Genomic DNA, 21876 nt, shown 5'->3' on the forward strand with positions numbered 1-21876 from the left:
TGCAAAAAAAAGATGTAATATATTCACATACTTATCAAAATATCAAAACAATTTTATTTTTGCCATCAATATCTTGTTTTCTAGATGATCTAAAAATAATTTAAGAATTCCAAAATGATAATCATTCAATTCCTATAACACTCAACTTGGTTCCCTTTCATTATTTCTTAGCAAATTCAACCATACATGTTAATTTTTTATTAAATTAATCATCCGTATTAGATTCTAAGATTTACCACAGGGAAGAAAAAAAAGACTCTTAACCAAGATGATAATTATATATTTAATACATCTTGCTTTTAACAGCAATTTTCAAAGTAAACACATCATAGACCTTATAACTTATTAAAGATTTATAGTGCTTACAAAGTTGATTCTAAAAATATACCTTATTTGTTCTAAATGAATAACATTATCTGGAAGATAGAATAATAAATTATAGTAGTATGTTTACCACCACTATAGTTAAGATTGTGTACATATATTCAATATGAAATCCTTTTAGGATTTTCTCACTTTCAGCCTTAAAACATAAAAGCAGATTAAAGTTTGACATACAAGATCTCAGACTGATAGCAATGGTTTTAAAACCAAAAATTACAAGATATCTAGTTGACGTATTATGAGAGCATGGGCACATGCACATACATTTTTACATGTACATCCTCTCTCTCACTCAACGCAGTGCACGTGCGCACGCACACACACACACACACACACACACACACACACAGTAAGCAGAAAGCCCCACCCTTTTGTATCAGACAACTGCCATCAATAAAAACTGGGAAAAAATTTAGCTAAAAATATGTTTAAACCACACTTACATGGTTCCAGGTGTTAGAAGGAGATGCACAAAACTGTTATCAAGATCTTTAACATGCACAATATGCCATCTCAGTACATTCTTAAACAGGCTTAAACTACTCACTAATGGGCATATGAATACCTAAAAAGTGATGTGCTCATCCATTCCCCAGATGGCATTCCAATGATAACCAGTCACATGACCCAGCCTGGCTAATGTGGTTTGCTTTACAGAGCCCAACAGATTACAGAACCCAGGAGAATTAGAAACTTCATTTTGATCGGTTTGGGGTTTTTTGTGTGTTCCATGTGCAAAAGGAATGGGATTCTGTATTACAAATGACAATATCATTTAACACTTTGTGGCACTGTAAAAGGTCATTTTTGTATTTCTAAAACACATTCATTCCAGCTAAATTTCCCAACGGTACCTTCTTTTAATTATATATAGTCTCGCAGATTAGACTTAAAACAATTTAATGCTGATAACCTCTCCTGCTCAACACTTTTACCTCCAGTGTAATTCCTTTTTTGGACTCTCTCCAGTAATGCAGGTTTGAAAATGTTCTACAGACGTTCATTTTCATTATAAATTAAAACACCCAAAGCTCTCTGAGATAACATTAAAATAGAAACTAACCACACATTAGGGCACCCATAGCTCATACTGCTGTGATTAGAAAAATAAAAAGGCACAACAGTAAGCAAAAGAGAATATGCCAGCTTTCCATTTTTGTTTTTCTTTTTTTTTTTTTTTTTTGGCTTTCCTCCTATTTTATTTCACTAAGTTTATTAACAGTTCAAGCATTCTTATACTCTGCATGACAATAACAGAATATTTTGGCACATCAACATTGTGATACAATATATGGTATGTTTAAAAAATTAATTTAAAAATTTCATCTATTAATGAACATGTTTTTAATGTAGTGCATATATATTTTATAGTTATTTAAGTCAAATACATAAAGGTTTGTAACTGATTTACAGATGAAGCAATCACAGATTGCAGTAATATATGCGTATGTGCATGTATATGCATATGTGCATATGTGTGTATGTATGTGTGTGTAAATATATACATATATATGTATATATACACGTATATACTTGTGTATATATACATATATATGTGTATATACATATGCATATATATAAACACACACACATACACACACACACACACACACACACACACACACACCTATACACCAATCAAGGGGAAAACTGCATCCTAGCAATTTTACAGTCTGACGTTTTGTTGGTATAGCTATCATGCCCTTTTCAGCTTGTTTTTCTGTACAAAAGGTATATTTTTGCCTTCTTCATTCCTGATGAGATTTTTCTGCGATAACTTTACATTCATACTGTAAAAATTAAAAGGTTAAAAGGTTAACAGATTAAGGTTTATTTGGGATACCAATTCCCATATAAACTAAAAATTAATACTTTATTAACACATGCCCACTTTATCTGCCAAAGAATCTGAGAGTTATGCGATGATTTGAATTAAATGACAAATGTGATAGGGAAAAAGAAAGTTCACAGTCTAGAAGTGAAAGGAGACATAGAAAATGCAGGCAAAAGACAAGGTTACTGCATTTCAAGCAAATAACAACAGTATGATTCAGATCAATCTTACAACATGAAAGGAAGCAGAATGGGTTTCTTTGAGTGCTCAGTAAGGTGAATCAGCAAAGGAAAGGTCATGAACTTAATGACAGGACTGATACAGTGAATTCAGATAATATTTTCTCAAATAGCTTTACAATTTCAAGGAAAAAATCTGTTACATTAGCAAAATCTTCTGGTCAAAACAGTTATTTTAAAAGTACAGCTGTAGATGTACACCCACAATTCAAAATAAAGGAAACTAGGAGGCTTAAGATAACTGGGTGGCTAGATTATTAAAACGACAGTAACATAAGCCACTCAATTCGCCTAGCTGGCTACAACGATAAAAGTGACAGCACTTATTCATGAAACTGCTGTGGCCCTTGAATGCTTCTGTCTGACCCTTGCCATCTATGACTGGGGTTATCGACAGTGTCCTTTTTCTTTTTAACTAAAATGATCAAACACCTTGATTTGCCAGAGACGGTCCTAATTTATAACCACTGAAGCAACACAGTTACTAGTCATGTCTCTTTTCACCTTTAAAATTGTCTCTTTGATGGAGTAGAAACCTATAGATTAGTTTTTTAAAATTAGAGGATAAGTCATAGCACCTTATCCGTAACACATTTTAGTTTTTCTGTCCAGTGGTTCCTCTGACTTCTAGTATGCTTGGTTTGGAGAAGACCTGTCTCCCATCTCAATAACAGATGAAATAAGCATCAGCTTACCATTGCCAGTTGTCGACCAATGTTTCCCATTGTTATGCCTCCAGCAAAAAATATACACGGTAACCAAGAGCGAACATAGAGAAAATCTGGAGATGTATATCTAGAATAATAGAAATGTTTTTAACAACCCACCGAGGAAGTACAATGACACTTATTAATGGAAATAAGCTGTTACTCTGTAAAATGGCTAACCCAATTTTAAAAGCTCAATTCTGAAATCATTTGTCATTTATTTTAGGAAACAAGCACCAAAAAGAATACTTACTGATAAACACCATTATAGACTAGCAGTTGAGTGACCAAGGTTGCCAAGAAAGCAATTCCTACTCCAAGGCCAAAACCACTTCTAGATCTATCAAATGTCCACCACAGTCCAATGGAGAGTGCAGCCAGTGTGAGAGACAACTGTATGTTGTTATCAAAATCCACTTTCTGAGATCTGTGTTAAAGAATCATCTTAAAACTTGTAACCACATAACACCACCTGTTCGTTTTTCTAAAATAAGAGATGTTACTGTTGGGACGGGAATTGATTGCTTATTCCAGAGCGTGGTCAGTCTTTTCATACAACATATTGACACTGGGTGATACTAACTCTCTCTGATATTTATTAAAGATACACAGAGCGCATGATAATTTCATTAATAGATCCCACCTACCTGTAATTCCTAAAAAAAAAAAAAAAAAAAAAAAAAAAATTGCACTCTATCTAACAGTCACAATTATAAGATCAGACCCATTATTTGAGAAATGCTTTCTTGGCTAAAAATGTAACCAGAAGCCTCAGAACACAAGTATTGCTAAAGGAACATACTTTTGCTAAAAAAGAAACCAATATCACTTCTCAAACAGGTTCAGAATTACTTGAGAATCATACAAGAACTTGAAAATAGAAGAGTTGACAGCTATTTAACAGGGTACCACATTCTCTATATGATTTACTGACAGACACATTTTATAATAATGCAGTTCAGAAACAAGAGTACCAAGGACACAGTATCCCTTTCTATTATGTCAACTGTTCTAGTTTTAATTTGTTGAGGATAAAGCCTTGAAGTGAACATTATCTTGCAACCTGCCAAGCTATTTTGGTGCCTGAGACTTTCTGGTATAGGACAGTTTGCTCAAATGATATTTTATTTCCGTCACCTACTTAAGCATCTATTCACAAATGTACGGCCCTTTTCTACTCCAAAATCTCTGGGCAAAACGAAGCTTTACAAATTCAATTTTCTCATTTCTTTGCTAGAGGATTACACTAAAGGAATTAATTTCAAGTATCATTAAAAGGGCATTATCTATGTCCCAAAGGCCACATCTTGGCACTATATCCAGCTCCCCAGGGGAGACTAGATATTTCGCCAAGCTAACTGGCCATGCTGCAACTAGAGAAGAGAGAAGAAGTTCAAAAAATGCGTACAAAACTATTTCTTACTTCCTTTTAACATCCTCCACCATCCCCCTTCCCCCACCACACCATCTGGTATCTCCAAAACCTGGAATTCAGGTTTGCTTAACTTCTCAGTATCCGAGGGCTATTGTTGGCCACTCCCTCAAGGTCATTTCTTGATTAGGCTTGACTTAACAAAAAACCTATAGTTTATTGTATGCTTTCTGGAAAAGCTTCCTTATTCTTTAGCAGGCATTATACCTAAAACTCCAAAGAAAAGGTTATATGCTCTGATTTTTCTATGCAATAAACATGCTTTTAAAGAGCAGAATTTGATATTAACTCAGTGCTACCTATGATAACTAAATTAACTTCATTCAGGGTCAAAGCAAAATAAGGTAAACAGGTAAAACACATTAATCTGAAAAATAGTATCATGTCATTTCTCAAATCTAAGGGACCTAATATCAAGTCTACATTATAAATTTATGCTAAAATTTTGCAAACATTTTGGATTTTACTTAAAGGGCAGGCAGAACAGTTAAAAATTGCTATATTCAAGTGTTTCATTGACAGAGAAAGAAAATGACCAAAGCAAAAAATTTAAATTAGACATATAAAGGTTTTTAAATCCCAGAAAAGGCTATTTAAATGTCTCTATTCAAAAACACCTAAAACATCTACAGTAGAGCCATCTAATCTACCAGTTGGAGAGGAATTTACCCGCTTATAGGGCTCTGGAATAGAAGAAGCAGCCTTTCGTAAACTCGAGTCAGGATCTCCGGGATCCAGTCTCAGCTCTGTCCTAGCCTTGCGGTATGAACGCTTTAGCAAAGTACCCAACCCCTCCAGCTTTCATTTGTCTTACTATCTTTAAAAAGAAAATGTAGAACTGGGTGATTTCTAGTTGTCCTCTAGATAGAATATTCCAGGAGTCTATCTTTTTAAACCCTTCTAATCACTAGATTTGTTTGTTATAAAATCCTAAATCTCAAAGATGTCACCAAGCTAAACATGTTAGGAAATTCTTTCATGTAAAAGGAAATGGGAAACCAAAATAATAACCGCCACTGAGGGCCTTCCAAATTCACAGAGCCCTAAGGGCTAACACAATTGGGAAGAGAAAGGAGATGTGTTTGTGGAATCGAGGACCCTATCGCTTGCCTCCATTCCTCCTCCCAAGCCTTTCCAGAATACCGCAGTATTTTCTGTAAAAGACAAGGAATCTACCTGCCACGTGACCTCGCCTCTCTCCAGCTAACTGCCAGCCCTGAGCCTGGTACAGAGCCACAGGAAGGAACCCTGGGCAGCCTGGCCCACATTCCACGCTCATCCCAGCACCAGAGCTCCTGCCCCTCCACTCTCTAAGCCACATCTTCTAGAAAAAAGGGATGACTGAACTAGCATGTCCCAGACTCTCTTTTACAAAGGAAAGTCAGGGGTGGGGGAGAAGAGAAGCAGGGAGGATGACAGGATAAAAACCTTATGAGGCCAAAAACGTTTGTTCTGGGGTTGACATTTTTTTCTGTGCTGTTGGGGAGAAGACAGTGGGGAGAAGGGAAACAGAGGCCACTTCACCCTTCTAGCAAGGACACTATAAAAATACTCATTCAGGGGCGCCTGGGTGGCTCAGTTGGCTAAGCATCCAACTTCGGCTCAGGTCATGATCTCATGGTTCGTGAGTTCAAGCCCTGTGTCAGGCTCTGTGCTGACAGCTCAGAGCCTGGAGACTGCTTCGGATTCTGTGTCTGTCTCTCTCTCTTTGCCCGTCTCTCACTTGAGCTCTGTCTCTCTCTCTCTCTCTCAAAAATAAACATTAAACAGATTTTTAAATAAGAAAACCCCCCCCAAAAAAAATACTCATTAATCACAAAATAAATTGTCAGAATCCTTAAATGATCAAATTTTAAAAATATGTACCTTAAGCAAAAAAGTTCTTTTTGGTCAATGTCCAAGCTGAATATTTTCATTATGCCACCTTTAAGGACATTTATGTGGTTTGCTGGCATTGATTAGAACCAATAGATGAGTCTGACTTTTTCTGAAAAAATTACAGGTTCCTTAAGTTAGAAACAAACTAAAAAAAAAAAAAAAGAAGCCAGCATGAAGCCACCACATGTCCTTTCTGGCAAGTCTTAAATGAAAAAAGAGGAAAGAAATCCTTTGAAAATGTACCTGTTTCAATCTCAGAGTTACCGAAACTATACGGAAGTAATGAAGTAAGCTAATTTAAGAAAAACATGCACAGTTTTTAAACATGAGAAGTTTCTAAGTGATACTGAAGATGTAAATGAAAGGCTCTACCCCTCCCTGTAAGCCCACAGCTGCTCCTGTGATGTTTCAACAACACGGCACACATTCTTTTTCTGGCTAAGGAGACACAGCACAGTTTGACAACAGTGAAGTTGCAAGGGACTGTTTAACCTTTGGTTTGTTGGAGCTGCTTTGTGATTATGCATTTTGTTACAGCGGAAAGGATACAGCGCTGGCATGATTTATACCAACAAAGACGGCTACGCACCGCATCACACTGGACCACTCTCTTTTAAATTTATGTGGTTCTCCTAGATGCCTGTCAATGCAGGGGTATAATAACCCAATCACAGCTGTGGAAAAAAGGAGAAAAAAAAAATTAAGTCATCTCCAATGCTATACCGGCAAAACTTAAGCTAAAAGAGCTACAACCCCCATAACCATTTGAAAGACTGTTTAAAAATCTCTTCAAGTTACTTAACATCAATCACGGATATTTTTAAACTTACGTCCCAAAAGAAAAAAGATACCACGGCTGAAGAAAGTGCTGTAAATGCTTACTTACCACAGTATCCTCAACTGTAACTGGCAGAGCACCATTTCAGTGCATGATTCACAATTTAGCACTTTGCACTAGATGATTCATGCTACTTTTCTACTACTACTATCCCTGAGATTTGAAAAGCATCAAACCAGTTGGCAGTTAAGCAATGTTCTCTCTAAACTACATAACCATGAAACATGCTATATAATGCCACAAACTATCTAAAGAAAGCTAGAAGCGTAAACGCATATAATAAGCTCATCACACACACTGTGCTCGTTCGGATGGCGATGGCTGTCCTGCTACACAGATTATCTTAGTTCCTCCCGCTTGTCTCCTGCACCCAGTGCTGGGTCCCAACATTCCCCTGCACCCTGGCCCTCTAATGAGACTCTAGGTCATATTGTCAAAACGGGGAAACTTACAACAGAAATCTACATTTGAGCCTCCTTCTGCACATAGAAAAAACTTAGGAAATATAATCTATAAGAACTATAAATTTCAGTTAAAATTTAAATTTACTCTTAAAAAGATAAGGAGGAATGATTTTAGTACATTTCTTAGTTTTAGAAAAAACATCTTTAATGTTAAGTGTGTAGTTATGAATAACTGTATGCAAAATGTCTATGATTGAGACTCAGAATACTTGCACCCGATTTTTAATTAAAATACTTGTCAAACTTCAACATTTTATTCATTTAATGGGAGAGGATTTTAAAAGCTAAGTTAGTCATTAAAAAAAGACCTTAATGAATCAAAACAGTCTTCAGCAAGTTATAAGGAAAATGTACTTTTACAGATTAAATTAAACAGGAAATAGCTAGGCAGCTTTGATTTGCTAAACTTCCTAAAAACATAATGGATATGTTGCCATTAAGTTAAAGACACAACTGTTACAATAGTTGAAAAGCACGTTTAGAAGGCCCAATGCTACCTATGATGTATCTTGAAATTACTGTACCAAGATCTGAGTGCCTGAGGACCAGGAACCCCTGCCTGGCCCGGGAGTGGCTAGCTATACCTTAACAAATGATGCATCCAATCATTAAGGAAAAATGAAAATCAATTAATATCACAAATCGCAGGCTAGCAGACCAGTGGAGCAGTCTACCATCTGGAGGTGAGCTGCTACAATGATGTATCTGTGTCCTAATCTACAAATCTGAAAGCGCTCTCCTGAGTTAGGCTTTTGCTGAGCATAGTGGGTTCGCAGACCATCAAGAGATTAACAACAAATTTCAGCAATGCAGACCTCCAAAATCTGTTAGTAAATTTAAAACTTTCATATCCTATTCCTATTTAAAACTCTCGGCTCTAAAATCCTGTGAGATTAACTGACAGCACTTCCAAATTTCTACAAAATTAAAATGGCACCAAGCATGCCTAACAGTTGAAATATATCTAAACGAATGCTACCTCTTTTTTTTTTTTTTTTTCTCAAGGGGTCATGAAACTAACAGCTCATATCATTCCTCACTCTCGCTCTCCCTCTCCTCCCTCTGCCTGTTGCTGAGTGAAATCAACTAAGATCAGGCATTCCAAGTCAATTTTCCTCAGCAGCTGATGCCATAGGTAAAGAATTATCACATAGAGAATACTGACGTGTGTGCAAAGAAATAAGTAAGTAAAATTGACTAGATTTGTATGCATGTGATGTCAGACTCACAAGGGAGAGACAACTGAGGAGAGAAAGCAAAAACACAAAAAGGAATTTAAACTGCCACGCTGCCAACCTTGGGATTTGCCAATAAAAATCAAATCCATTGAGTATGCATGGTTCTCGGATGCTCTCTGAGAAGGAGAATTGGAGGAAGCCTGTCACTTCCCATTAAATGTCTTCTTCCTTCCCTTTAAATAAAGGCATGGCAGAGTCTGATCACAATATCTACAGCTCAGTGAGGCTCCACTGTTTGAGAGCTCAGCAGAAGTATGCCTGGGCCTCTTTTCGTCTTTCTCCACTTTCTTATCCTAACAAGAGAGACCGTTAAAATCGTGCCAGTGTAACATTACATGCAAACATCGTCCTGCTTAATCGCAGGGTTCTCTGATGCAAACTAACACTGCTTGGGATAGATTTAAGCTATTTCCCAGGGACCAGTTACTGCCTACCAAGCCAAAACCAGAATAAGTTTGTAAGACATCAATATTAAGTCATCATGTTTTCTGGATGGAAGTGTGTTTAATTCAGTGATACACTACAAGGGACAGTGAAATCAAATGTTTTGCAAGGAAAGGGGGCTGAAAAAACAAAGCCACTGAACGAGATAGACTTTCATGGAAAACAGCTACAGGATAAGCAACGTTCCATTCAATAAATACTTAAGCTCCCATAATGTGTCTCGTTCTTGACGTTTGCTGGGGATTTGAAAAGAAAAAAGAGCAAAACACGATCCCAGCCCCAAAGTGATCACAGCAACAATTCAATACAGTAATACGTTAGGGGTAGCACTGACAGCGCCTGGTGGGGGCCCAGTCCTCTCTTGGCATGTGCTGAGGGAAAGTGGGGTGCTGGGGTTTCAGGAAAGCTTCACAGAAAAGGTGGCCCTGAGGCAGCAGTGCTCAGCAGGTCAGCGTGTGGAAAGGGCTTTCTAATCCAAGGGAAGCATTTGAGGAAAAGCACGGAAATTGCCAAATACGCACTATCACCTGCAAGTTGTAAGCTTCAAGCAAAAAGGGAGCTTCAGAAAGCCTCAGAGGAAGATAAAAGTCGGCAAGGGCCATATCAGAGACTTCACCCTGCAGACACTGGGGAATCAGGAAATAATGCCATCGAGTTTGAACCAGATGGTTCAAACCAGATTTGGTTTGAACCAGATAGAGCGTGTAGGAACACGCTCCTACAGTAGCACCAAGTGCACCACACAGGACGGGGTAGCAGGCAGAGTTCAAAATCAGAAGCCAAAAAGGAAAAAATTGAAAATTCCCATCAGACTGGTAGAGGGCCTGCCTGGACCAAGAAAGAGACGGAGGAAACACAGAAGTTGGACACTTGGAGGTAAGAGCGGGAGAAGTCTTGCGGAGCTCCCCAGGAACTGGGTAAATGACTGCCTGGCCAACCTGGAAAGATTTGTTTTTTCTTTTTACATTAGACATTAGCTTCATAGGTTTGAACATAATTTGGTTACTTAGGATTTTTCGAGTCAGTTTCTCTAGTTAATGTTACTCACACAATGATGGTTCTCTTTTTCCTCTATTCATTCTTCAGAAAGATTCCTTTGCAGCCCTCGGTAACATTCAAGAGGTTTCTAACTGATTCTAACGCACTGCACACACAGAGAAGTTAATCAGCTTGAAACACCAGCCATTATTAAATTAAAAAATAGAGAACCATAAAAAGGAAAATGAGAGCAAAGGCAATTTACCAGACTTCTCTACTGGGTGTCCCTCTAGAAGCATGGCTAGCCAATTTTCCAGCACTGTGTTATAGGGAAAGGTAGCAAATAACCAGGGGCCCTTTGGTTTGCATGTAGAAAGTGGTGATTCTGGAGAACCTCCAGAAGGGAGCTCAATCTATGAATATTGTTGGACAGGAAAATGAAAGTACAATTTTCAGTTTTTCTGACTTAAGATGGTTAAGAACCTAGAGTTTTGAAAATGCATTCCAGCACATGTACAGAAAAACATATACATACTTTGAACGCATGTCAACTTGTACGCGCTATGTTTCTTATACCACTGACTTTTTATTTCCTTGATACTTTCCCTAAAATTGGGGGCAGGAGGGGCAGAAATCCATTTTCTACCTTTGGCAACTTTCACAAATCTGGTACTTTGCTCTCATTTACTAAATACCATGACCTACCCAACAAAATCAGTAGCAGGGTTAACTGGAATCTAGATTTCCAAATGCCTCTCTACCTTCACTTGCCCAGTTACCTCGTGGAATGCACTGCTTTCAGAAGAAACACTTAAGCAAGAAATGTAAGTGTAAATACCCCAAATGGAGAGCTGTGAAGTTTGCAAGTGTGACAAACCTAGTGGCTGGGGAAAGGAAGGAAAGCAGGGACAAAGTGACTGAAATGCAGCATTAACATTTGGACTCTTCCTTCCTAAATATGAGTTTGTGGCAAAAGTGCCCACACCACAGGGGAGGACACAGCCCCTGGTCCTCTCTTTAATGGAGGTACAATGAAACCTCAGTCAAGTTCACTTGCCCCCCTGCCCCCGCACACCCCCCCCCCCCACGAACGTACATCACACAACACTATGTTCCATCCAAGCCCGGCGCTTCATCTGCAAGCTTCAAAAGAGACACCCTGAGGAGAGGGAAGTGTGAGTAGCTTTCTCTTCCCCTTCTCCAGCATGTGACATCTGACCTAGCTGCACCACTCACTGGCCCTCAGACCCTGGGCTCACGGATACCCTCTCTTTATCTCAGGTTCCTCATTCCCCCAAAGGAGGCACAATGCCAAAATATCACTCCCAAAGTTGCCCTACACATCCCTGGGGTTAAGGGATGTGCCTAGCATGTGAGGAGGCATTCAATAAGAATTTCTCTCCCCTGACCTTCCTTTCGTCTATCCTGAAAAGATGTGTTCTTCCAAGTCCCAAAGAGCTTCAATTAGTAGCCAGACAGCAGCTATACCATAGGAGAAAATAAGCAAACCAGGGGTGCCTGGGTGGCTTGGTCAGTTAAGCGTCTGACTCCTGGTTTTGGCTCAGGTCATCTCACAGTTCAGGACATGAACACAGCGCGTCGGGCTGGGTGCTGACAATGTAGGGCCTGCTTGGGATTCTCTCCCTCCTTCTCTCTGTCCCTCCCTCCCTCTTTTTCTCTCTCTCAAAATAAATAAATAAACTTAAAAAAAAACTAGAAAAAGATGGTGGGAAAACTTAATTTTTCTCTTTTGAGTTTAGATGAAAAAAAAAGAAAATACATGAGGGCTAGTAGATATGACAGAGAATGATAAAATATAATTTTGCTTTCTCCTGTATTTGGACTAGTTTGCCTATTCTCTCAGAAAATGTAATGACCTTGGGGCCACTAAGAATCCCTGCCTTTACAAACCTTAATGTGAATATTGTGATAGCGACATCGATTCATAAACCACACTGGAACCTTACGACAAAAATGCCCTTCAATCCATGCAACTGTCCACTAGATTCCATGAGGTCATTCTAAAACATCTCACACCTAACTCCTCACTCTTCAACCTCCAGCTCTGGGATGGAAGTCAAGAAGGATCTACATTATACTGCAGTGTCGCTGATATTAAATATGAGACACCAAGTGGACATTCCAAAAAGCAATTTCTCTCTCGATCAGAATTTTCTTCTACCACACAATGATGGATCCCTTCTATCACTTTCTTTTTTATTATTAATCTATTGGTCTCCGTCATTGGAAAAAGCTAAAGAGTATCCATTATGGAAGCTCGGCATTACAAAGGCTTTCTGAAATGCTCCACCTTATTCATTACACATTGTCCACCAAAAAAGATCTACAATAACTCCTGAAATAGGATAACGATTTTTAAGCAAAGAGAATCTACCTTACGTATCTCTTTAAGTATTCTCTATTCTTAAGCTACATCTGAAACCAAGATACCAAGAAGAAAGCATGTCCAAAAATCTAAAAAATAATAACATGAAGCTTTAAATTTTTTTTAAGTTGATTCATTTACTTTGAGAGAGAGCTTGTGCACACACACACTCAAGCGGGGGAGGGGCAGAGAGAGAGGAGCAGAGAGAAAGAATTCTGAGCAAGCTCCACACTGTCAGGATGCGGGGCTCAAACCGACAAACCATGAGATCATGACCTGAGCTAAAACCGAGAGTCAGACGCTTAACCAACTGAGCCACCTAGCGCTCCGAATTTGGGTGATTTTGAAAGTAAATTATTGCCCACATGAAGCTTTAAACTTGAATAAAACTACTCCATCTTTCAAGTTTTCATCTACTTCAAAAACAAGGCCATAACACACACAGATCCAACCCTTCAAACCAGTGACAATGATCATCAAAATAACTCAGAGTAAGACTTAATATGAGGTGGGTTGAAGAAAGGATAAAATTAAGAAGTTAAAAGCCTCAACCTGAAGGCAAGCAAGATTTGTTTTAGGATTAAATTTTTTTTTTTTAATGCTAATTTATTTTTGAGAGAAAGAGAGAAACAGAATGCGAGTGGGGGGGGGGGGGGGGGGCAGAGAGAGAGGAAGACTCAGAATCCAAAGCAGGTTCCAGGCTGCGAGCTGTCAGCACAGAGCCCTATGCGGGGCTTGAACCCACGGACCACGAGATCATGACCTGAGCCGAAGTCGGACGCTTAACCGACTGAGCCACCCAGGTACCTCTTAGGATTAAGTTTTTAATGTTCACAGGTCAGACAGAAATCAGACACGCTGGTACCTACCCAGTGATTCCATTTACATTACATTACATTGTCCCTACTAATCTAAGGACAGAAAGATCAGTGGAAGCCTGAGGCTGGGGGTGGGGAATGGACTGCAAGGGGGCACAAGAGAGTCCGTGGGTGACGGAAATGTGCCACAGACGGGCTGTGGTGGTGGGTCACACAACTGCACGCATTTGCCTAAACTCATCAAACCACTCATTTAAAACGGGTCTGCCGTACTGCATTTAAATTAAAGCCAGGAAAAAGAAGTCCTGCTCAGACAACATCAGAACTCATGTGCCCTGCTTGCTTCCTTTCTAAGCATCACAGAAGCAGCCTACACATACCTGAGGCTGTGCCACAGCAGGGCGGCACCCACCACGCTGAAGAAAAGATGCTCGCGATCACGTCGGGCGGAAAGAGCGTCACATTTCTCTGAATCTGAAGTAAATTTAACACTAATGCAAGAAACACTCCAATAAAAAACAGCACCACTCCACGAATCATCAAGTTCACGCTCCTGCTAGTGACAGATGAAATATAGGGGCCACGCTTTTGGGGCCCAGGCGACTCTGTCTTTCCTTCTGCCATGGTTTCATAAGTTCAGTAAACCGGCAAGACAAAAAAAAAAAAAAAAAAGCCTTCCCAGCGGAAAAACCAAATGTCTGTGAATCGAAGCAGGCCGGTGATCCTACAGTTACAGCATCTTGTCCTAAAAGAGGACCTACCAGAAATCCTGCAAGAGATAAGAAACAAGAAATCAATGTTTGTCTAATAAGTGATCCTGCAATTTTTCTGATTTCAATACTAGTTAATTTCAAAGTACTAATAATGAAATGACAAGCTTATATATTTATGTAAATTAGTTACTTACTGAATAAGAAGTGACTTAAAAAGGATTTTTTAGGCATGATGTAATAAAAAAGTGTTTTTTTTTTAATTTACCTGTGTTTATATATTTACCAGGACAGAACAAGTGACCTGTGAGGCTCACAGGTTAGATGAATAATAAAAACAACTTGCCCCACCTCGGAGAAGAGCAGAGCAGGGTACCTGAGACAGTACCACCAGAGTCTGGAAGATGAAAATCCAGGTTTCTGTTTCTTCTACCTAAATCTCCAACCCTATCAGTTACAACAGATGGGCCTGGAGATTTAGGTAAAAATCTGTATACTTTACAAACGATAAAAGAATTAACACGTAAGATCAACATATTCTGACTGAAAATTGTGTAATGCCCACAATAACATGTGACTTGCTCATGAGGATGACCTCCCGAGGGGAACAACATGACCTGTTTTACTGTTTACTGCTTATGTATTTGAATTTTCGTGCAAGAGCATCTTACAAAACACAGACCACCACCCACTCACCTACATACACATCAAGCACAGAAACCAGACCTGGCCTGCCCTCGGCAGGCCACAGCTGTGTCCCACCCCTGCCTGGACCCAGTCAGCCCTGACTGCAACCCCAGGAGCCCCTGTGATAAATCTTTAATAGGAAGCAGAAGAAAGGACACGAAGAAAATGAAGGGTAATCCATGGCTGGACTCCAAGGAGTCTGAGCCACACGGCTCTTGACTCCCAAAGCTTAGAACTGTGCCAGTACCATCAGTTCTGTATGGGTATCTGTTCCTCTAACCAAAGCGATCTTTCCTTTGTGTGTGGCAAATAACATCTGATGCAAAGTGATCTTTCCTTTGTGCGTGGCAAATAACGTTTGATGCATTCTATGAGCAAACAAAACCCATGTGTAAACTGGGTACTGGGGAGGGGGTGCTGACTTTAGAAATAATCAGTGTAGGGGCACCTGGGCGGCTCAGTTGGTCAAGTGTCTGACTCTTGATTTCATCTCAGGTTGGGATCCCTGGGTTGTGGGATTGAGCTCCACATCAGGAAACGGTGCTGAGCGTGAAGCCTGCCTGCGACCCCTTCCCTCTCCCTCTGCCCCTCTCCCGCTCACACGCATGGGCACGCATGCTCTCCCCCTCTTCCTCTTAAAAGAAAAAAAAAATTCAGTATGAAAATGAGAATATCTGTGAGTCCTAGTAACTTTCACAGCCTATCAGTTCCATGTGATTAACACAGACAAAAGACATTTTTTCCCTGAACCTCTGCCACATCCAAAGCTCTGTGCCCAACACTCACAGAGGGAGTTCTGTCCTCATACTAGTCCTCACAAACCTAACTTGGTCTACAGCATAACTGAGCTCTACAGCCTAGAGGACTACAGAAAGCAGTATGTATTATGGCTGATTCATGGGAAAATATTCTTCAATACCAACTCAAAAGTCTAGAAAACACCTCCTGATCCGCTTTTGCAGACTCTTCCTTGCTGTCGTATCCTGCATATTAGCATGCCGTATGTTCTCTTTACTTTTGCCAAGGTGTTCAGTAGCCACAGAATTCTTCATCATCATCATGGTCATGACTACTGATATAGCACCCACTGATGGAGGGCCTACTCCATGCCAGACATAGTTAGCTCGAATCTTCAAAATCATCCAAAGGTTAAGTATTACCATCCTCATTTCACAAATGAAATACAAAGTCAAAGAGATTTAGCAAAACTTGCTTATTGTCACATGACATGCAGTATCAGAACTGGAATTTTACCGTAGGTCGGACTCCAAAGCCCATCATCCTCTTCCCTCTAAACCCTGAGTCCCATTCCAGCCCAACTGCTCAGACTTGTTTTTCAGCACATGGATACATGTAAGGGTATTTGGTCAGTGAAAAGATGATAGACATGGAAAAACTAACTCAAGTGTAAGAGATTCTCGATATAAGTGGGCAACTGTATAATAGCACAAAGATCGTAAGTGTACCAACGTCTTGAAATTTCCTTTACATCAAGGTGTGAAAAGATGTTTCCAAGAAGAAAAAATCCTATGGCCAGTTTGCATACTGTGTGACACCAACGTTTACTGTGTAAGTTCCTTCACTTCCCAGACTTCCAGCAGACACAGTAACCCGCCCCAGCTCCTGCTGTTAAAACAGCCACTCGAGCACAAAGAGTGTATATACATTTTAAGTGGCCCCAATTCCTCTAGCAAATCATTTGTTTATGTCTGTGCTTTTTCCAAAAGCGAGTTAATGGCAAAGCATATGTGGCATTGAATTATGTTTCCAAAAGAGCAAAATAACTTCAGCTTTAAAAAGCGTTGTTCAATTGTGCCAGGCTCAGCTCACAATCACCAGTGTTTGTCAGAGGGCACTGGCATTTTGGGCAGGACAATTCCTTGTTGTGTGGAACTGCCCTAAGCATTGCAAAACACTTAATGTCCCTGGCTCGTCCCCACTAACTGCCAGCGCATGCCCCCTCCCCCACTTGAGACAACCAAAAATAGCCCTACTTAGATTTCCAAATGCCCCCAGAGGGCACTGCCCTCCCACTAAGAGCCACCATTGCTACAGACTATTTCCTCAAGCTAGAGACTTTCTAAACTATTTACGTGATTCTACCATAGATGTTTATTCAACCTTCCCTGGCAATGCTTGTTTGTAGTCTCCTACTTCACCCCAAAAGCATTCATTCTTTAAAAGTAACACAGTATTTGTTTGGTGTTTGAGTGTTTTTTAAAAGCTAATATTTTGGGGTGCCTGGGTGGCTCAGTCGGTTGGGCGGCCGACTTCGGCTCAGGTGGTGATCTCGAGGTCCGTGAGTTCGAGCCCCGCGTCGGGCTCTGTGCTGAGAGCTCAGAGCCTGGAGCCTGCTTCAGATTCTGTGTCTCCCTCTCTCTGACCCTCCCCCGTTCATGCTCTGTCTCTCTCTGTCTCAAAAATAAACGTTAAAAAAAAAAATAAATTAATTAATTAAAAGCTAATATTTTAAAAACCCAAGAAGCTGACTTTGATGACTATATAATAATATAATAGTATATAATTACTGGAGACAAAAATAAAAGAATGCTTTAGAATCACAGTATCCTAAAATTTAAGAAACAGAAGGGAACTGAGAGACCATCTCTATTCTAGGGGGTATGTCAGCCTGATACAAAACAAAAGAGTTGTGTGTGTGTGTGTGCATTTTTCTGCAGAGTTCCACAATTTATATCAAGTACTCAAAAAGTCGATGATCCAAAAGAAAAGTTAAGAACCAGTGATCTCACAGTTTTCTCATTTTACCAGCATAGCAAATGAGACCCAAAGTGGTCAAATGAGGGGACAAGATCAAGACTGTACTACTGGATCTTGCTACCACGAATGTGTAAAGCGTACTCCTGGAAATGACCAGACTCATCAAAGGGAGAAGAAATTCCACAAGATCACTCACTCCCTACCATCCAACAGCTAAGTTCCTAAAAAAAAAAAAAAAAAAAAAAAAAGCATGCTGTTTATAGTATCAGTCACACAACAGGGAAGTGAGTTATTTAAATTAAAGCTCTTGGAATTAAGTATCCCCCAATTTGTTTACTTTTACGTAAAGTTCAGTTTTCTGATTACGTATTGGAATTGTTTTCTCAAAACAAAATGTACCTATAACTTTAAATGTTACTGTTACATCAACGATAAATTTGATTCCTCACCAACTTTTTTTAAGTCTATATTTGAAAACTTTAGACTACTCAACACATAATTTGCTGATCAGGGAAGAAGTCTTTGGTATAAAGATTTAAAGAACAGTCCCTCAACAGATCCTCAACAATAATCCTGGTAAGTAGGCAAGCGTATTTAATCCCCATTTTACAAAACAAAAAATGTTAAGTAACTTTCTGAGATGATAATACTGTATCCTAGGTAGTATCAGGACTAGCGCTCTCCCCCACCTCCCCAACACTCTGGCTTCATGGACAGTTCTTTCTCATTTCACCACAGTGCCCCACCTACGAACATCATACAAAAACAATCCGTGTGCCACACAAGTGGCAGCTTTTAAAGTCATACTGATAAATACTGTTAATACCAAAATAATGTGTGGGGTTTTTTTCCAAAAATTAACAAAGAAAAATCTCCCACGGTACATAAAAAGCTTTTCATCTTCCTTGAGTCCTGACCTACAGTTTCTATAAAGTACATTACTGAACAAAAAGAAAAATGGTTCAGATAGTTTAGATACATCAATAACAAATCATCAAAACTGGAAAAACATTAGTTCAGGTATATGACTACCTGTCATATAATAAAATTAAATCACTACTGCACATCTTTTGCATCATGTGCTCTCTTAATTATAATGGCATTCTCAACATAGAATAAGCATAAACATCAAGAAAAACACACTTACATCAATGCAAAAGTTTAACTCTCCTTAAATAAAAGCACACGAATGTGAATCATAGTCTAGGGACACTAAAACTTCTAGAAAGACAGACATGTGTGCCTTGAAGACACTGCGATTCATCTTTCCTTTCTACGTCAACATCCAAACACAGAAACCATTAATCAGGCAGCACTCACATCCCATTACTACTTTTAAATGTCAAATCTCAGTCATTAAAAAGGTTACACTATCATTTGGGAATAATTTTCTGATAACGATGAAAACAACTGGTCTCCAAATTTCTGAACTACATTTTATCCTCTCCTTTACTGCCCGATCCACACATAAAAGCAACAGTTGTCAGTTTAAAAAGAATCAACCCTTTCCCAAATGTACACGATTCACTGCTTGGTCACTTTATGTCAGATGTCAGATGTGTACTGAGAAGTACAACAAATCACACTCGTCAACGTAATGTCCAGAGAAAGAATCAAAGGGGGAAAACAGGAAGAGTACGTGACTAATATTTTTCTGTGGAGATCCTATAATTCAGGGAGCCTATAATCCCTTCACTCATTTTCACTCACTGGATGGCAATCAGAGCCAAGCGCCAAAGTTGGAAAACAATCTAGCCACTGCCTGCTTGGCTGCCTTCATTTTTCCTGTACTTAGGACTGGAGCACGCCTTCCCCTGCAATCTTCAGCTCCATCGCAATACTGATCTGGGCCAGTTTCCGTGGCGCAGCTGTCCAGTCTACCCATTCCTTCTTAAAGCATCTCCTCATCAATCCTACAAAATAGTAAGCTCTTCATGGTATATTTTCCTGGTCTAGGGAGCTACACCATACTTTCATAACTTTTTCCCAACACTAACAGGGCATGGGGTCACGATCCCTTGTTTTATTAGCACACTTCTCCCCACCCCCCTCCTCCTCTCCTATCATCCACACCGCTTTCCTTTTCCAGATTGCCAATCCCCACTGAGCAACCCTAAAATCCCAGTAACTATCACCAACCGACTTCTACGTCCTGACAAGAGTTCTCTCTGCATTTACCCACACACCTACTCCAAAGGTGTCCAATTCCAATCCAAAATGCCAAAGTCCCACTCCTCAACCCAATATCAACACATCTTTCTGCGGATTCTAAACTTACTACAAAACCTACCTTTTGGATCCATCCCCTTCCCAAACCTGAGTCTCTCTGGCTACAAGCTTCCCAAGTCCTGACAGCTCTATGCTTGACAGCTCGCCGACCTCCACCCTCATCGGATCTCCAGGGTCGCCCTTCGCGGCGTCCTCCAGCCTTCTTTCCTCTCCGACACTCTTCCACTGTCCGGGGAGCTTGGGCCTCTCCTATGACCTCCGCCGCCCGACCCCGCTTGTCCCCTTCCGCACCTCCCCGACCCTTCTCCAGGTAAGCGGAGCCCCTTGCCCTTCAGGCCCCATCTGTGGTCCTGGCTACCCGCATCTGCCAGCAAGGTTCCCAGGATGCAAAACCACAAGCAGTTCCTCTCCCCGAAGGCCATCCCCCTCCCCAGGCCGCTTCCCTCAGCACCAAGTCCCCCGCGCTTCGCAAGGGTACCCCAACTCACCCCCGCCTCCGCCATCTTCTGGGACCGGCTCCCGCCCCCCTCCCGCTCTTCCTCCTCCCCTCCCACAACTCCGCCCGACCTCCACTGCGCCTGTGCCGTCGACGAGGAGGCGCTCCGACGATCGGGGCAGAAGAACTTCCGGTTCCTACCGGCACCAGTCGGTGGGCCCGCGAGACGGGGCAAAAAGGCTTCCGGTCTTCGTGCAATCCGAGGCCGCTGGTAGGCGTGGACTGTTTAGACGGTGGGAGGTGGCTGGGTCAGCTGTTGTTTGCTGCTCAGGCCACCTTGAGTTGTGACGAGTCTCCAGACCCTGGGGGCGGTGTGAGAGAATCGCGCGCTGACACACGCACACTCTCTGGGAGGCGTGACCCTCAGCATGTCTCTTTGCTCCAAGGGGAATTGAGGGCTCTGGAGCGTAGGCCGCCGGGTTCTCCCGCCGAGGACGGTGACTCTCAGTATCTTTGTGCTTTTGCTTTTCCTTTCCCCACTAAGTCATAAAAACATAATGGATATTTGACTCATCTCCATGCCACAGCACTTTATGAGGTTTTTATTGATAATCGTTCCCCAGGTTCGATCAGGTAACACCGTTTGGGGACAGTTGTTTTCGTAGAAAGAGCTTTAGAGGTTTATAGCAAAGTAGAGAAAATACAGAATCTTGTAACCGCCCCCCCCCCCCCTTTGTCAGAAGTGGTGCTATAATGTGGATGTGATGAGGTTACAATGGCCTTGAGGAAAGTTTTAGGTGAAATTTGGGCCTAGCACAATTGCTTAAGAGCTTTGCATAAAAGTGTCAGTGAAATTCCTTTTTTCCTTCCTTTGAGCTGGTGAAAAATAAGATGGATTTTTATGTTTCTAAACTTGATAGCAGTACATTTATTTCCGAAAATTAAAGTAGAAATTAAATCTGCAACAAAATGCATCTAGGCAATATGATCTGTCTTGTTTTCTCTAATGTTTCCTCTAGCTCTTAAATTTCTCTCCTATAGGTTTTTACACTCCCAGGAAAATAAGATCTGGGCAGATTATATGAATGGATGAAGAATTTTAAAAGGAAAAGAGAAGGGCACCTAGAAACAACCTGAGGATGTCCTGATACGAAGGCTGTCTGCAAAGCAATATAAGTTCTATTCATCTAGCTCTGCCTCCCCTAACTCATCTTTTTCAAACACTTAGAAATTGCCTTCAAGAAAAGCCTTATGGAAAATTTTAGCCTACAGAGCATTTATTTTAGTTTATTTAAAGCTGGAAAACCTTGTGCTCGCTTCGGCAGCACATATACTAAAGCTGGAAAACCTTGGTACATTCAAGGAATTGAAAAGAAGGCAGAACCCCAGAGGGCAGTGGGGAGTGGGATAGCAACTGAGATTGAGGTTGTGTATTAATATCATGATTGAGCACATA

At 40.5% G+C, this 21876-nt stretch overlaps 1 protein-coding gene across 1 annotated transcript; it reads right to left on the reverse strand.

Annotated features, from left to right (window-relative positions):
• Nucleotides 1-34: 34 nt before the first annotated feature.
• On the reverse strand, nt 35-20761 carry INSIG2 (insulin induced gene 2). The gene is made up of 6 exons (XM_043576595.1): nt 20473-20761; nt 14021-14409; nt 7024-7148; nt 3418-3584; nt 3153-3252; nt 35-2174 (listed from the first exon to the last, which is right to left on the reverse strand). Exons 2-6 carry the CDS (start codon nt 14262-14264, stop codon nt 2133-2135), a joined length of 678 nt encoding a protein of 225 aa, XP_043432530.1. The 5' UTR covers nt 14265-14409; nt 20473-20761; the 3' UTR covers nt 35-2132.
• Between the last annotated feature and the right edge of the window lie 1115 nt (nt 20762-21876).

The sequence above is a fragment of the Prionailurus bengalensis genome, chromosome C1 (genome assembly GCF_016509475.1).
Source record: "Prionailurus bengalensis isolate Pbe53 chromosome C1, Fcat_Pben_1.1_paternal_pri, whole genome shotgun sequence".
Lineage (NCBI taxonomy): Eukaryota > Metazoa > Chordata > Mammalia > Carnivora > Felidae > Prionailurus > Prionailurus bengalensis.

What these genes read in the sequence shown, in the direction of transcription:
- INSIG2 (XM_043576595.1), bottom strand. Translation starts at nt 14,264, where the DNA reads ATGGCAGAAGGAAAGACAGAGTCGCCTGGGCCCCAAAAGCGTGGCCCC. An exon ending in GTATAAATCATGCCAGCGCT is followed by an intron (nt 3,585 to 7,023) that starts GTATCCTTTCCG and finishes CACAGATCTCAG; the next exon opens with AAAGTGGATTTTGATAACAA. An exon ending in GTCTATAATGGTGTTTATCA is followed by an intron (nt 3,253 to 3,417) that starts GTAAGTATTCTT and finishes CTATTATTCTAG; the next exon opens with ATATACATCTCCAGATTTTC.